Below are 16,243 nucleotides of genomic sequence, written 5' to 3'. Positions count from 1 at the left end.
ATTTGTTGAAGAAGGTAACCTTTACATTAATTTCAAAACATCAAAGAAAGGTTGCTCATTTTCCATCTCATGTTCTTGAGCATTAGTTGTTTCACTGGCTTCTAGAATCTCATCAAGATCTATTTCCTTACCATGACAGCCTTCTGCAAGAAATTCCCTTTCCAAAAAGGTTGCTCCTCTTGCCACAAACACTTTATGGTCAGAAGGGTGGAAAAAATAATATCCCATTGTTTCTTTAGGATACCCAATGAAACGACACTTTTGTGATCTTGCTTCAAGTTTATCTGTTTGCAATTTCTTAACAAGGCATGACAACCCCAAACTTTAATATGCTTAAGGTTTGGTTTACGCCCTTTCCATATCTCATATGGTGTTGTTGAGAGTGATTTTGTGGGAACTTTATTCAACAAATATGCCGATGATTCTAATGCGTAACCCCATAAGTTAATTGGAAGATCAGTGAACCCCATCATCGATTTTACCATATCTAATAAGGTCCGATTTCTTCTTTCAGATACACCATTGTGTTGTGGTGTTCCTGGAGGTTTCCACTGTGAGAGAATCCCATTCTCTTTTAGATGATCAAGAAAATCATTACTAAGATATTCTCCTCCTCTATCAGATCTTAATACCTTAACATTCTTACCAGTTTGTTTTTCAACTTCACTACGAAATCTTTTGAACATTTCAAATGATTCGGATTTATGTTTCATGAGATACACAAAACCGTATCTAGACATATCATCAGTGAATGTGATAAAATAAGAATATCCACCTTTGGCTTGAATTTTCATAGGCCCACAAACATCTGTATGAATCAGTCCTAATAATTCAGAAGCTCTTTCTCCTTTTCCAGTAAATGGAGATTTGGTCATTTTTCCTTTGAGACAAGACTCACAAGTTGTATATGATTCATAATCATACTGATCAAGGTACCCTTCCTTGTGCAACTTGTTAATTCTTTTCTCTCCAATGTGACCAAGCCTACAATGCCAAAGATATGTTTTGTTTACTTGATCATCCCTTTTTCTTTTAACATTAGAAACATGCATAACGGGATTAAGGTTTACATCAGGCAAAACATAAATACCATGTTGGAGATAACCATTCACATATAAATCATCGCCACGATAAATTGAGCAAATGTTATTATTAAAAATAGTACGAAAACCACGTTTGTCCAACATAGAAATTGAAATAATATTCGAAACAAATTTTGGAATATAATAACAATTGTCTAACACTAGCACTTTGCCAGTAGGCATTATTAACGAAATTGATCCTAAAGCTAAAGCAGCAACATTTGCTCCATTCCCAACTTGAAGATTGACTTCTCCTTTCTTCAACCTTCTAGTTATCTGTAGCCCCTGCAACGTATTGCATATGTTAAAGCTACTACCAGTATCTAATACCCACATTGAAGAATCAGTAACAGTTAAAGAGATCATGAAAACATTTTTCATCAATGTCATACCTTGTTTGTTTTCCTTCAGAGAATCAATATACCTCTTGCAATTCCTCTTCCAGTGTCCCTTTTGTTTGCAATAGAAGCATTCAACATCACTTTTGTCAACCGTAACTTTCTTACGATTGGGTTTGGTCACACCACCCTTAGCTGCAAAAGGTTTCTTTTTGGGCTTAGTCTTACCTTTACCCTTTTTGTTGTTGGATTTACCAACTACCATCACAGTTCCTTTGGATTTTTCAGAGGAAATTTGATTCTCATAATCAATTAATAAGTTCAGCATCTCATGCAAATCACAATCCATTTTGTTCATGTTAAAGTTAACAATGAATTGTGAGAACGTCCGAGGGAGTGACTGTAAGATCAAGTCTTGGGATAACTCTTTTCCAAGTTTGCACCCCGACTTCTCAAGCTGTTCTATAAGACTAATCATCTTTAGAACATGGGGTCCTACTTCAGCATTAGCAGTCAATGTGGACCTAAACAAAGTTTTAGACAGCTGGAATCTAGCAGTTCTACTTTGTCCACCATACATCTTCTTAAGATGATTAATAATGTCAACTAGGTCCATGTCCTCATGTTGCCTCTGAAGTTCAGAACTCATAGATGCCAAAAGGAGGCATTTGGTGCTCATGTAGTCTTCCAAGTACATTTTATAAGCATTGGTTGCCTGTTCATCTCCATTAGTAGGTTGAGGTACAACAGGCTTATCAATCACATCAATAAGCTTTTCATGCATGAGAACGATTCTCAATGTACGGTACCAATCATCAAAGTTGGATCCAACCAACTTTCCATTAGCAAGTATAGAACAAAGTGATATAGTAGACATTTCAAGATATCTAAATAATAAATATGTCAAATCATATTCAAAAATTTCAAATAAAATAAAAATTCTCCCACTGACTATAAAAGCAATTTTAAGAAATTATTCACTACCTCAAAAACATCAATAGACGGCGCTTATTTTAATGATAGACAGCGCTTAAAAAGCGCTCTCTATTTGAACGATGTCTATTAATAGATAGCGCTTCTAAAAAAACGCTATCTATGTATATACAAATAGAAAGCACTTCCTTTTAAGTGCGCTAACTATGTATATGCAAATAGAAAGCACTTCCTTTTAAGTGCGCTATCTTATAGAAAGTGCATGTTGCATGTAGCAAAAGCGCTTTCTATATTCTAGCCAATAGAAAGCGCTTCCTTATATAAACGCTATCTATATGTTTAATTTATTTTAATAATTTTTTTACATCATTAACACTTGTAATGTATTTTTTTATTTTATTTTGATATTTTCACACCTAAAAGTTGCTTTGCTTTACAAAACATTAATATCCAAACAATGTATCATAACAAAATTACTTTTAGGTGAACATTCTCAAAATAAAATATTATTTGTACAAACATAATACTTCCAAAATACATTCAACCGAAAAGACACTGGCATATTTATGACCTTATCAAAAAGCACAAGCAACAAATACCATATAATTCCTAAGCGAGATCACAATCAAACATTTCAAAATATTAATTAAAAGATGTGATGTTGATTACAAAACCCAAAGGTTTAACATGCTAAAACTATTGGCAAGTACAGTTTTCCACAAAATGATGAATTCAATAAGTGTACATGTTGTTCTGTCTCATCCTATACTATAAAAAGCCACTATAAAACCAAAATATAATTGTAGTTTGAATGCAGTCCCAAACGCAAAGCTTATGCACGTATGCAATACTTAAAAGGAATAACAAACATGAGGCACGAGCAATAACTAGTGAAGGTTGACAATAGGTCCCAAAACAAGTCAAATATGACCAATCTAATGAGATTTTCAATATACTTACAGAGGGAAATAAATAATCATGTGGATAAACTTTCAAGGAGAGTCCATTTTCAAAATAAAATGTGACAGCTGGAAATCCATCATCAACACTGCAACATAAAATAAAATAGCCATTACACTTCTATATGAAGTTGATACTGACATAAAAGGCATAAGATATGCAAAGGTAATAGTCCAGTTAATGTTACACTCCAACAATACATAATCAAAAGGTTCAAATAACTAATCCTACAAAAATACTAACTGATGAAACACCATTAAAGGAATCAGGCACATCATCATGAAACCATGAGCATACTAACTGATGAAACACCATTAAAGGAATCAGGCACATCATCATGAAACCATGAGCAGTCAGTATATTATCAAAAATATTTAAGATGTTACACCAACATCACTGGTAATAAAATTTTCAAAATTTAAATTGTTTAAAATTAGGAAAATGAGTATAGAGTCTGAATTAAAACACGCAAAGTATTTATGTATGTATCAAAAGATTTTCGAACAATTAACATTAATGCACAAAAAATTAAAGACTAAGAAAAGCATCTTCTATTTGTTTTTTAATATTGCATAAATTAAGTAGAAACACATATTATTATTTGGAAATAAAACTTGTTTTGTTCTTTTTTACGGTCGTTTTGCATATCAAAACTTATATATTAAAGGCTCACAACTATTTTATGAGAAAGTGTTTTTTTAGAATTATTCTTTGATGAGAATATATTTAGAAATTTTATTAATTATATTTATTTATGAATTAAAATTTAATATTTTTAAAATAAATTATCAAAAATTAAAAAAAAATTATACTGTAATATAAACTATTTATCTTAAACGAAAATATACTACATTTTTACAATAACATAAATAATTTCAAAAGGCAAGAAATAATATTTCACAATGTGGTATATGTATGCTTCAAAGAAGATATTTGTTGACTACCACAGTATCCAGTGGGTTGAACACTGAAAATGTATCTACATATGAAATGTGTTAACCAAATACTAACGTTAAAGCACCAGTGCACCACTAATAAGCCACAACGGACTTAATTCTTAAATATTTTTAATAAAACTAATTAAAATAGAAATTAATTACATAAATACATTTAATTTAAATTTTAAATTATAAAATAATTTTCCAACATATTTATTAGATCACAGATTTTCTATGCATATAAAATAGGAAGCATAACAAAAAATAGTGAAATGCACATTTTTTATGCATCAAAAATAGGAAACAAAAATTAAAAATAAATAAATAAATAATTAAGAGCGAGTGTAAGTTACTCTCATCTTATTAGCTATCTCAAAAGGATACAAACAGAGAAGGACACTCATTCCAAACTAATACAATGTCTTCATGATTTGTTCTATACTTAGTCAACTAGTCGATACATCTTAAAATTGTGTCTGTAACATTCTGTCAGTTGAAAATATGAAACTGAAAATTAGCAGAGGGATAACATACACCAAAGTTGCACCATTAACGAATTTATATACTTTCCCTTGCAAAACTATTGCCAATATACAAAGCAACTAATTTTTTATTGTAATTTGAAAATATCTCTCTGGTTAAAGCAAAAATACAATTGAATATTATATGGGGGATTTTTTTAACAGTGCAAATCACAATGATTACCAAAGTAACAAGCAATACTGAATACCCCAACAACGATATAGCATAATACTGGGAAAAATAAGGTCCAGATATATACAGTATCACAAATAAGATGGCACACTTAAAGTTCAAGTATTCTAATGATAAAATGGGATAATATTGATGGTTACAGTATAATCAATTAAAAAAAATATGGCTTAAATGGAGTAATTTGAGCACCTCTTATAACAAGAGATAACATGAAACAGACTACAACAGGCATATCTAATTTACTTCATGCAGCACTTTATCAAATAATAAACTGTATGCATTCTTCAAGCCTAAAATAATACTTCTCAGCAGTAACTGAACAATGCTCAATCTGATTTCTCATAAAAGTAGCAGCAAACATAGAAAGGCTAAAAACATCAAATTGCTAAATCAATGAACATTAACAATACACATTAACAGAGGATAATGGAAAATTTAAGATCCATAAGACACAATCACATGATCATTATCATGAGGCTATTTTGAATTCTTTTACAGTTTACATAATTCATACTAAATACACATAAATTTTCAACAAAAAGTTAAAGGTCGTATCTCTTGAGCAAACATACACAAGTAAATACTAAACACTAAACAGTAACAAAGGATGCCATGATTAGCCAAAGAGATGGAGTAAAAGAATGAATGAGTCTGGGAGAAGATGACCAACACAGAAGGCCTCAAAGACTTGGACCAAGAGACAATAAACAGAGAAGATAGACTGATGGAAGAGAAAACAGGAAAGGAAAGACAACGGTATAAATACAAAAACACAACACAGATTAGAAAGAGAACAATGAAAACAAGACTGTAGGAGAAAAGAGAAGAAAAAAAAGGATGAGAAAGAGAGATATAAAAAAGCTGTTACATGGGTTGCTGAAAATTGCCTGATGGTCATATATCACAACTCAGCATCAAATGGTAAGCATTAATGAAAAAATCCATATCCATTTCCAGTTTTATATTAATGCAATCCAAAATTCTAGAGACAAAAGAAAATTACCTGATGACCATCATGGCAAGACAATGAACAAGCTGTGCAAACTCCAGCATTCCCATCTGGAGTACAGGTGAGGCAAGAGAAAATTGCTTGCCTTTTCATATAACCTTTGTTGTAGGTACATTCCTTGCCATCAACACCCCCCAAAACTAAATCAGCTTCCTATAAAAATGAAAAAGCCAATGATTAAAGTGTCAAACATTTGAATCATGCCACATTCTGACTTCTGAGTAAAACAAAATCAATCATAACAACAATAAGTCAGCATTAAGAGGAATAGCTCTGCCCAACCACAATTGCTTATAAAGCTTGAATTTCAATCAGCAGTCTCTTCCCAATACAGAAAAGTGCACAAGAAAAAAAACAATCTCACTTCAGAATTCAGATGCAAATCATATGCCACAATTATAGTGTATTTCATTCACATACACAAGTTACCTTTCTAATTCTCAAAAAGCATGCTTGAGAAAATGGAACTAAGCTAGAAACAAATAATAAAAGATAAAGAATAACTATCATAATTATTGATGACTATCCCAGCAACAATGAAGGAGTGAATAAAATAGAAACTATCGATCGTTTCATATAGATATGAAAGTACAGCAGAAATGTAAAAAATGACTTACCAGTTCCCGTTACTCGCCGATAGTAACGGTCGGTTCAGCTTCATCGTCAAAGGCACCTTCCATTTCTACGCGGCAAACTTCGACTTAAGGTTTCGGTGTTTCACGATCCGTTCCTAAAATACAACGCAGGGGCAGAAATTAATAAAAGGAAAACAAACTTAAGCACGTGGATAAGGAATATTGCGAAAACCTAGCATGGATCCCCTGGATTGAGAAAACCCTAGATTCCACGAAAACAAAAGCAAAATTGAAAACGAAGGGCAAAAAATAAAGAGCGGAATAAGCACTACTGCCCCAAATTTTGCGAGCGAAACCCGTTAGCAGAGTTAATGGTGGAACTGCTAGATCATGTTGCGGTGAAGGTGCGGAAAATTGGTACGATGATGGGAGAAGGAAGAGAGCGATACTTCATACTTTGGAGTAAAGAGCATAGCAGAGATGAACGCGCGTTTTGGCTTCAAGTTTTCCCTCCATTTTTTGCTTTTAGTGCAATAGAGTCATTTATATTATTTTTCACTGAGTGCTATAATAATTTTTTAAAAAAAATAGTTAATTTATAAAATTTTATAAATTTGTTTATTTATATTATTTAAAAAACACTTTTTTAGAAAAGTTCTATAACATATTTTTTTATAAATCAATAAAAAACGTTTTTTTAATAAGTATTTTGCAGTTATTTTTTTTAAAATGTTATTTTTCAATGAGTGCCATAATAATTTTTAAAAAAAATAATCAATTCATAAAATTTTATAAATGGCGCCTATATTTACACGCGTTGTCTATTTATTTTCTTTTAGAAAGCACTTTTTTAGAAAAGTACTATAACATTATTTTTTATAAATAAAATAATATAAAGATAGCATTTTTTTTATTATGTGCTCTTCATATAAAACCTTATTATAGCTCTTATTTAATTAAACGCTCTTTTAACGTTTCATGTTTTAAAACACAGCACTTATTAATTAAGCGCTAACTAAATAGTGCTATCTATTACCACTTTTAGAAAGCACTTTTTAATAAAAGCGCTATAACATATTTTTTTATAAATAAAATAACACAAAGATAGCATTTTTTTTATTAAACGCTCTGTATATAAAACTATATTATAGCACTTATTTAATTAAGCGCTTTTTTAACGTTTCATGTTTTAAAACACAGCACTTATTAATTAAGCGTTATCTCAATAGTGTTATCTATTGCCAATTTTAAAAAGCACTTTTTAATAAAAGCGCTATAACATATTTTTTTTATAAATAAAATAACACAAAGATAGCATTTTTTTTATTAAGCGCTCTCTATATAAAACTATATTATAGCGCTTATTTAATTAAGCGTTTTTTTAACGTTTCATGTTTTAAAACACAACACTTATTAATTAAGCGCTATCTAAATAGTGCTATCTATTGCCACTTCTGGTGTAGTGATTATTTCTTCTCAAGAAAAATAAATATTTTAAATTCATGAATAAATACTTGGTTGTCAAGTCATTTTTCCATACATCTTTTAAGTCATATAATTTTTATTTTATTTTATAATATACTAAATAGTCCCCTGGTTGTCAGGTCGCTCCTATTAGTATCCATAGATTAATTTTATACTCTCCTAGGTTGTCTAGGCACTTAGTATAAATTAATTTCAAATTCGCATCTTATGCAATAATTAATCACAAGTCCCCTGGTTGTCAGGTCGCTCCTATTAGTATCCTTAAATTAATTTTATACTCTCCTAGGTTGTCTAGGCAGTCACTATAAATTAATTCCAAATTCGCATGTTATGCAATAATTAATCACAAGTCCCCTGGTTGTCGGTTCGTACTTAATAATTAATATACACCTAATATACTTTATAAAAGGTTTAAAAAAAATAGAGAACCGAAACTATTCCAAATAATTAATTTGAACTATCAAATTTCTCATAATAAAATATTAACTAATTAATATTTTACGATTCTGAATATCTCATTGAATTGGAAACCCATGAATTTAAAATATGTTAACAAACTGTTTGTTAATAAATTCCTAATCCGTGGAAAGCAATTTTTTAACTCGCAAACGGAAAACATGATATAACAAACATCTTATATGTCCCATCTCATATCAATCATACGCTATGTCATTAAATTAATGCCTAATCCATGGAAAGCAAATTTTTAATTTTTAAATTCGTAAACAGGGAACATAATATAACAAACATTTTATTATTATTCAATTCGAGAATTCAATGCAGGCATTATGCGAATTGTGTGACATTCACTTGCAGTATTCAATCATAAATACAAACTATTCGCAAACACAGAAAAATGAAATTGTTGTATATGCAAATCGTAAAAACAACAATATCACATATAAGGTTTCAAAAATTTATTAACTACTAACAGTGTAATATATAGCATAAAAACAAGCTCTGATACCAATTGAAAGTTCAATCATGTTCTAAACATATGTAGAGGAAATAAAAAGATCTACTTTATGATAAAACCACACATAATAATTAATAGGATATTTATGAAAGCCAATAAAGTTTACCCGGTTGAAGTCTAAAATTTAAAAAATTTCCTTCAAAACTATGAAGGTCTCACGTGTATCCACACCGAGACTAATCTTTGCTTGTCAACCTCTCGACTGAGCAATTTCCCAGCACAGGATATAAGAGAGAAAAGAACTAATTTTCTTATGGTTTCTCTGTGTGTCTTTCTCCATAGTGGAGCTGTATATTTATAAATATGTAAACATATCTATTCACTTAGGAACAACTTCCATATCCTATTTTCTAAAAAATAGGAATTATCAAATATCCAAAAGAAATTACTTTTTATCTTTTCTTATCAAAACCACTTTTGACTAGGTCAAAATTCAAATTGAATCTTTCAATTTGAAATTGAAAAACTGACGTGCTTTTCTATCTTAATAGAAACAAATATTATTTATATTTTGATGCTAGTCAAAATTAAATAAATAATATTTTATTTATAAGAAAAATAATTATTTGGTAAAATCAAATTCTTTAATTTAATTATCAAATAATAAATTTTCTTGAGCAAAGATTAGAACACTCGTTAGTGTGTGACCCTGTAGGTTCAAAACTAAACTGGTAGTAAATTAACTACATTAATTTACTAATCAAGGTTGGCGTCTAGCAACACTCCTTAACGTCTGGATAGTATGAAATAATATTTTCAAGAACCTTTTAGAAGATTAACATAAAATTTCCTTTATAGAGTCTGTTCAATAGTCATATCCCTATATGCACTATTTATATGAGTAATTTAATAAATGAGATTTATTAATCTCTGTCCAATAAAAACTATTACACATATATTGATCTATGTGGATTAATGATGTCCTATCCTCAATAATCCTACGATCAAGAACAATTTAGATTAAAATTAAAAAGGACTTGTTTTTCTCATTATTATAATCTCTATTATAAAAAAAGAAGTCTTTAATTTTAATCAAGGAATTTATCATATTAATTATTTCTCATAATCAATAAACATGAAAATAAAGTATAATCTTATTAATGCATATAAGATAGATTGGATCTTGGGCATACATCTTATTCTCAACATATACTCCTGTCAGGTTGTTTTTTATACATTTATGTCATGGTTCGCGTGGTGTGATAAATGCAATGTTATTAAATTCCATGTGAATATGTACGTTCCTAATCCGCTTTATTGTCAATGATATGTTAACAGTAAAGGAGGCGCTGTAGCAGTGGACTTGGTTAAGTTATTTAGTCCAAAATCTAGTGTGGTCCGGTAAGTCTGTTTCATAAAATTTGAACACTACTTTTTGCTCAAATTCAATAATTTAGTTCGGAACATTTATATCATTGTCCAATCATCTTAGAGTACTGCTTAGTCATCGTGCCTTCGTAGCCCATGAAATTAAGTAATTCATAAATATTAGAATTCAGCTAGGAAAAGTGGATAAACGGTGACATAATATGACATTTTTTACCAGTTATTCACAAATTGAATCCTACTATTCAATTTGATTCGGCTACCTATCAATTTGTATCATAAGATGAATTTCAAATGACTTCGAATTTTATGGTGCATGAATGAATAGGTGCAATTTCATATTATCGATATTAGTCACATGATTCAATGATTTGCAATTTTTTATTTTACAAATTTAAATGCTCAATTCCCAAATTTCAGATGTCAATTTCCCAACTGCTAACAAATTTAAATGTTTTTCCTCAATCCTTAATAACTATCACCCAACTAATTCTGTGACTTCCTCGATCCTATAGAACAAGGTTTCTTTGGGCCAGGAACTAGTTTGCAAGTTTTGTATTAACATCCCTGTTTAGATTATGTCACAGGCTTGGCTTATTTTCTTGAATATAACAGGAAAAGAAAGGAGTGGGACGTATATGAACCTATTGTGGACCTACTATCCAACGAGGAAGTGGATGCCCTTGAAGCAAAAGAAGAGAGAAATTTCATATGAATTCTCACCATGGTCAGCCCCGCCTTATTGGAAAGGTATAGTTTAATGACAGCATGTATCCGAGGGTTAGAGTTCGAAATTCTTTATTACATACAAGCTGTTTTGTAGGACTGGGAATCAATGATTCAGAATATTGTTATCGCTTGCTTTTAATGGTTGTAGAGTTTCTTATTTGTTCTCTGTGCCCCCAACAAAAGAAAAAAATATAGCATCATATTTGCATAATTTTCTGTAAAACTTAGATGTAGCAAGCAACAACAATCAAGCCACTTCCCACTGAGTTAGAAATTTCAAAGAATATGATGTTTGGTTATGTCTGTATGGGTAGTGCGTACAAGCTTAATACCTCCCTTCTTGGGCATAAAACGTAAGTTTATAGTTTTACTCATTTTGTAGTTTAGGATGCATAATAATTTGTAAGTTACTTTGATTACATATATGGTTGACATTTATCAACTCTTATCATTTGTATGTAATTTGATATATTAAAAACATATGAATTATCTAGTATTTTATTAATTTACAGGTTTTGTTCAGGGATCCTCCTAAAATAAGTCAAATATTTTTAAAAAAAAATTAACTACTTTTAACATCAATCATGGCATGACCGATGTTAAAAGTTAGACTTTTAACATTGGTCAGTCTTAACTGATTTTAAAAGTGGGACTTTTAACATCGGTCAACGACCAATGTTAAAAGTCTCACTTTTTAAAATTGGCTCTTTTAAAATCGGTCGTAGAACCGATTTTAAAAGTCAAAAAAGTGTTTTTTCCACTAGTGTAAATAAAAACAAATGTTAGCCAATATATATAGTTACAGTTTTAAAACATAATGAATAATTTTAGTTACCCTTGTAATTGACATTTAATTTCGTGGCTTGGTTTTCGATGTAGTGAACAAAACCACACCACGGTGTTTCCTTAGGAATGATTACCATTAACTGCCAATGGGACCTACATTGTATGACAAACAAATTAGTTATAAAATTACCATGATTAAAAAATTACTTAAAAAACTAACCCGTCAATGTATGGAGCAATGTATATATCTCTTCCTGATTCACTCATCCATGTTTGCATATATTGTTGGATATGGACCTGAGTGTTTCCTGATTTTTGGATGGATTGAGGCTCAATAAATCTATATACTTGTGCTTGTGCTTGCTCCACACTCAATTTGTCCATGTACCTAACACAATTAATTATTATAAGTTAAATGTAACTATTGTAATTTTAGACTCATAAAAGAAAATATCACTTACATGGCCCACAGCTGTATGATAGATATATTATGGAGTTTCCCCCAACAATCTCTAATGTGTCGGACAGGGATATGTATAGTGGAACATCAAAGCTATCAACTCCAAAAACTCTAATGTCCCACAGCAATTGAATTGGTTTCTTCTTCAATCGTGGTAATATGGTTAGAAGCCTAGATATGGGACCATCCTCAGCTTCTGCGATATCAGCATCATCAACAATAGGTTCTCTCATGACCTCCTTTCCACGATTGATAAAATCCTAAAGAAAGAATCAAGATTAGTTAAACAATAATAGAATTATAAGAATATAAAAGAGCAATAATAGAATTACCTTTGCCCGTGTTGAAAGCGGCATAACTAAACATTTTGGCCAAACTAAGAATGTGCCGGTTGCCTGCCCCACTAGTTGAACCTCTGTTTGGGCAAAGGCACTAGAGTAGTAGCATCTTGAACATGGTCAATCACAACCCGTGTCCACTCTGGCTGTAGAGGGACACCATGGATGGTTAAGCCACCCTCAAATACTCGACTAATAGCCACTAACCGTGGGGGGTTATCCTCAACATATAACTCACACTGGTTTGGTACATCAGTGTGAGTCTATTCCCTTGAGGGATCTGGAGTAGCACAACTCCCTTTAGTGCTGACTCGAACACCATCATGAGGAACTATAGTTTGTTGCTGAGAACGAGCCAAAAACTCAAACTTCTATTCAAACTCTTCTCGAATGTTCTTCAATTTCTCTTCAAACTGCATCTCCATTCTCTGCATAGCCTCCTAACTACAAGAGCCAACAGTACTGCTCCTCGATGGTGGTGAACCAAAGTAATATCGGTGACTCCAAGAACCACCAATACCACGCACACTCCCTGCGTGCTCTGGCCTTCCTATGGTCGTTGTGAGTATATCATCCCGATCATGGGGAACAAATGAGCCCTGGGTGGTCTGCTCAACTAAACCCTCCTGCAACATATTAACAATAAGTATACCCTAAACTACACTTATGAGTTGAATGAGTTGAAATGAAGAGTCTTAGTTTGTATATTTTTACTTACTATTTTATCAGAAATGACCCTTGCAGACTCAGAAGTCATTTGCCCATCTGATTTTGTTCGAGCTGCTATCCACATCTCATAACGGGGAGGTGACTCCACACGGTCAGTAGACTCAACCCCTGATGCTTCTGCCCTAGCCTTCATCATTTTCTTTTTTTTAATTCATATCCCCCTCTTGACAATAGATGGGGTGCATCATTCTTGCTCTGTCATTCTTGGGCAACTACTCTTTTGGCCTGCAATAATACAAATAAGAAAATGAGATTAATTAAAATATACCTTAAGTATTTGTGTCAATGTAAGAATTATCAATAACTAACTTGCCAGGAAGGGTCCAATCGAGTGGCACAAAATTGCATCCACTCCTCGTCAGTAATCTGGTACTACAGGGAGTCTCATTTTGTCGCTCTCCAAATACATACTCCCGTGTCAAGAAAGTCTTGAAGTCTCTCAACCTGGTGGCAAGGGCAGATAACATCTTCCTCCTCATGACCTCGGTGTTGGGAATATCAAAATTTTGCTACCAAAATAACAACAAATAATAAATAACATATTTAAGTTATATAATATTGAAGGGATGTGCAAGTATATATCTGAATATTCTGCCACATGAGATTCTTGTCAGCCTCCTCAACATCATCTCATGATGTAATGATAATAGAAACATGACGTCGAGCTAGGACTCCCAAATAGCTCCTAAACTTTGCAGCATTTGGGCTTGACGCCTTGCTAGAACGAGGATCCACCTCAACTAGTGTCCTCTCCTTCGCAATGCGTCCAACTGTCAACCCAGACAATCGAGTGGCAGATCTCCCTTCCCTCTTTCCACTACCAGACCCCGAATCTGCCATAATCCTAAAAAAATTAAACTAAATTAAATTCTCCTTCTTTAATGCATCTGGAACGGCCCATTCTGCAACCAGAATAGGCCGTTCCAGATTAACAATTAATAAAAAAATAATGCGTCTGGAATGGCCCGTTGTGAAAGCAGAACAGCCCGTTCCAGAAGCATTATTTTTGTATTAATTGTTAATCTGGAACGGCCCGTTCTACATTAACAATTAACAAATATTAAATTCAAGTAGAATGGCCCGTTCTGGTTGTAGAACGGGCCGTTCTAGATGAACAATTAACGCAGAAGCTAAATGTAAGTCACGATTATTGAAACTAACCTCAAACGTCCAACCCTTGTAGACACCCAATTTCGTCCGGGGGCACACAAACAAGGAAATTTTTTCGTAGATAACGTTTAATTATCTACGAAATATTATCTACGGAATTTATTCGGTAGATAATGTTCAGTTATCTATGGAAATTTCCGTAGATAAATTCTATAGGTAAAACATATTTTTATTATCTTTTCATTTTTATTTATTAGAAAATATTAGAATATTTAATTTAACATCATTAAAAAAATAATCATTATAAAATTTATTCTTTTTTAGTATAATTATTTATTATAATACTTTTTAGTTACCGTATTGACCAAAAAATTATTTTTAATTAAAAATGTATTTTAGAATTTGTTAATTCATTATCATTCACTCACTTTATTAAAAAGTGATAAAATATAATTAATTTTTAATAAATTTAATAAAATAAAAACTTTAAAATATATATCTAAAATCTGTAACAATTTCTTAAATACAAATATTTAATTAATTAATTTTAATATATAATAATTTAATATTAGAAAATTTATAAATATTTTAGTTATAATTTTTATTATCTTTTGATTTAATATTAGATTTCTTTTGATTATGAAAGATAGTAAATAAAATCTAAAATGTGTATGAGTTTGTTTGATAAAAATGTTTAATTAATTTTAATATATAATAAATTTAATATCAAAATATTTACCTGGATTTGAGTTATGATTTTTATAATCTTTTGATTTAATATTGGATTTTATTTATTATAAAACATAATAAATAAAATCTAAAATCTGTAGCAATTTCTTTGATATAAATATGTAATTAATTTTAACATATAATAAATTTAATATCAGAATATTTATTATAATTTTAATTATGATTTATATAATATTTTGATTAAATATTAAATTTCTTTTGATTATAATATTTTCATTTTAACTTATTATAAAAATAATTAGAATATTTAATTTAGCATTATGAAAAAAAAAATAACCATTATAAGATTTAATTTATTTAATTTCATTAATTATTATGATACTTTTTATTGACCAAAAAATTATTTTTAATAAAAATATATTTTAAAATTTTAATTAATTCATTATCATTCACTCACTTTATTAAAAAGTGATAAAATATAATTAATTTTTAATTAATTTAATAAAATAAAAACTTTAAAATATATGTCTAAAATCTGTAATAATTTCTTAATTACAAATGTTTAATTAATTTTAATATATACTAAATTTAATATTAGAAAATTTATTATGATTTAATATCAATAATAACATGTTTTATTCAAATTAAATTTTAAAATAAATGTTTATTTATTTATTTATTTTAAATAAACTGAGCAGAAACTAAAATTAAAAATAATGCTCATAAAGAATTAAATTTATTTTTATTTTTATAACTTAGTCTTGTGATACACGAAATTTGTTTTGAACCTTCCTCTTGCCCTAGCAGACCTCCTTCTCTTCTCTGTTAAACGGTTCCAACACTCCCTCGCCGGCCACCACAGCTCCTTCTCCATTAAACCGTTCCAACAGTCCCTTGCCGGCCACCACACCTCCTTTTGTGTTAAACCATTCCAACAGTCCCTCGCCGGCCACCACACCTCCAGTTGTGTTAAATCATTCCAACAGTCCCTCGCCGGCCACCAACCTCCTTCTATTAGGTATTTTATGGCTTCTCTGCTCTGTTTCTCGCTTTCATTCTTGCAAT

The 16,243-nt window shown here is 30.7% G+C and overlaps 1 protein-coding gene and 2 long non-coding RNA genes across 7 annotated transcripts; 1 reads left to right on the top strand and 2 right to left on the bottom strand.

The window, feature by feature from the left end:
* Nucleotides 1–1,133: 1,133 nt before the first annotated feature.
* On the bottom strand, nt 1,134–9,316 carry LOC145955643 (uncharacterized). 5 transcript variants are annotated; one of them, XM_083070619.1, is made up of 6 exons: nt 9,117–9,316; nt 6,592–6,704; nt 5,969–6,127; nt 3,314–3,401; nt 1,475–2,135; nt 1,134–1,367 (listed from the first exon to the last, which is right to left on the bottom strand). In XM_083070619.1, exons 3-6 carry the CDS (start codon nt 6,022–6,024, stop codon nt 1,351–1,353), a joined length of 822 nt encoding a protein of 273 aa, XP_082926745.1. In that variant the 5' UTR covers nt 6,025–6,127; nt 6,592–6,704; nt 9,117–9,316; the 3' UTR covers nt 1,134–1,350. The 5 variants fall into 5 exon arrangements, with proteins under 5 accessions (XP_082926745.1, XP_082926742.1, XP_082926743.1 ...); XM_083070616.1 differs by lacking the exon at nt 9,117–9,316 and adding an exon at nt 6,782–7,083; XM_083070617.1 differs by lacking the exon at nt 9,117–9,316 and adding an exon at nt 6,882–7,083.
* Nucleotides 9,317–10,126: 810 nt separating this feature from the next.
* LOC145955646 (uncharacterized) lies at nt 10,127–11,276 on the top strand. Its single transcript, XR_014432307.1, has 2 exons — nt 10,127–10,351; nt 10,952–11,276. It is a non-coding gene; the product is annotated as an uncharacterized LOC145955646 (long non-coding RNA).
* Nucleotides 11,277–11,498: 222 nt separating this feature from the next.
* Nucleotides 11,499–14,931, bottom strand: LOC145955644 (uncharacterized). Its single transcript, XR_014432306.1, has 3 exons — nt 13,368–14,931; nt 12,313–13,275; nt 11,499–12,239 (listed from the first exon to the last, which is right to left on the bottom strand). It is a non-coding gene; the product is annotated as an uncharacterized LOC145955644 (long non-coding RNA).
* Between the last annotated feature and the right edge of the window lie 1,312 nt (nt 14,932–16,243).

Source organism: Cajanus cajan, chromosome 3 (genome assembly GCF_000230855.2).
Source record: "Cajanus cajan strain Asha chromosome 3, NIPB_CcT2T_4, whole genome shotgun sequence".
NCBI lineage: Eukaryota > Viridiplantae > Streptophyta > Magnoliopsida > Fabales > Fabaceae > Cajanus > Cajanus cajan.
The sequence above is the reverse complement of the archived record's forward strand: the minus strand, read 5'-3'. Positions and strand labels throughout refer to the sequence as shown.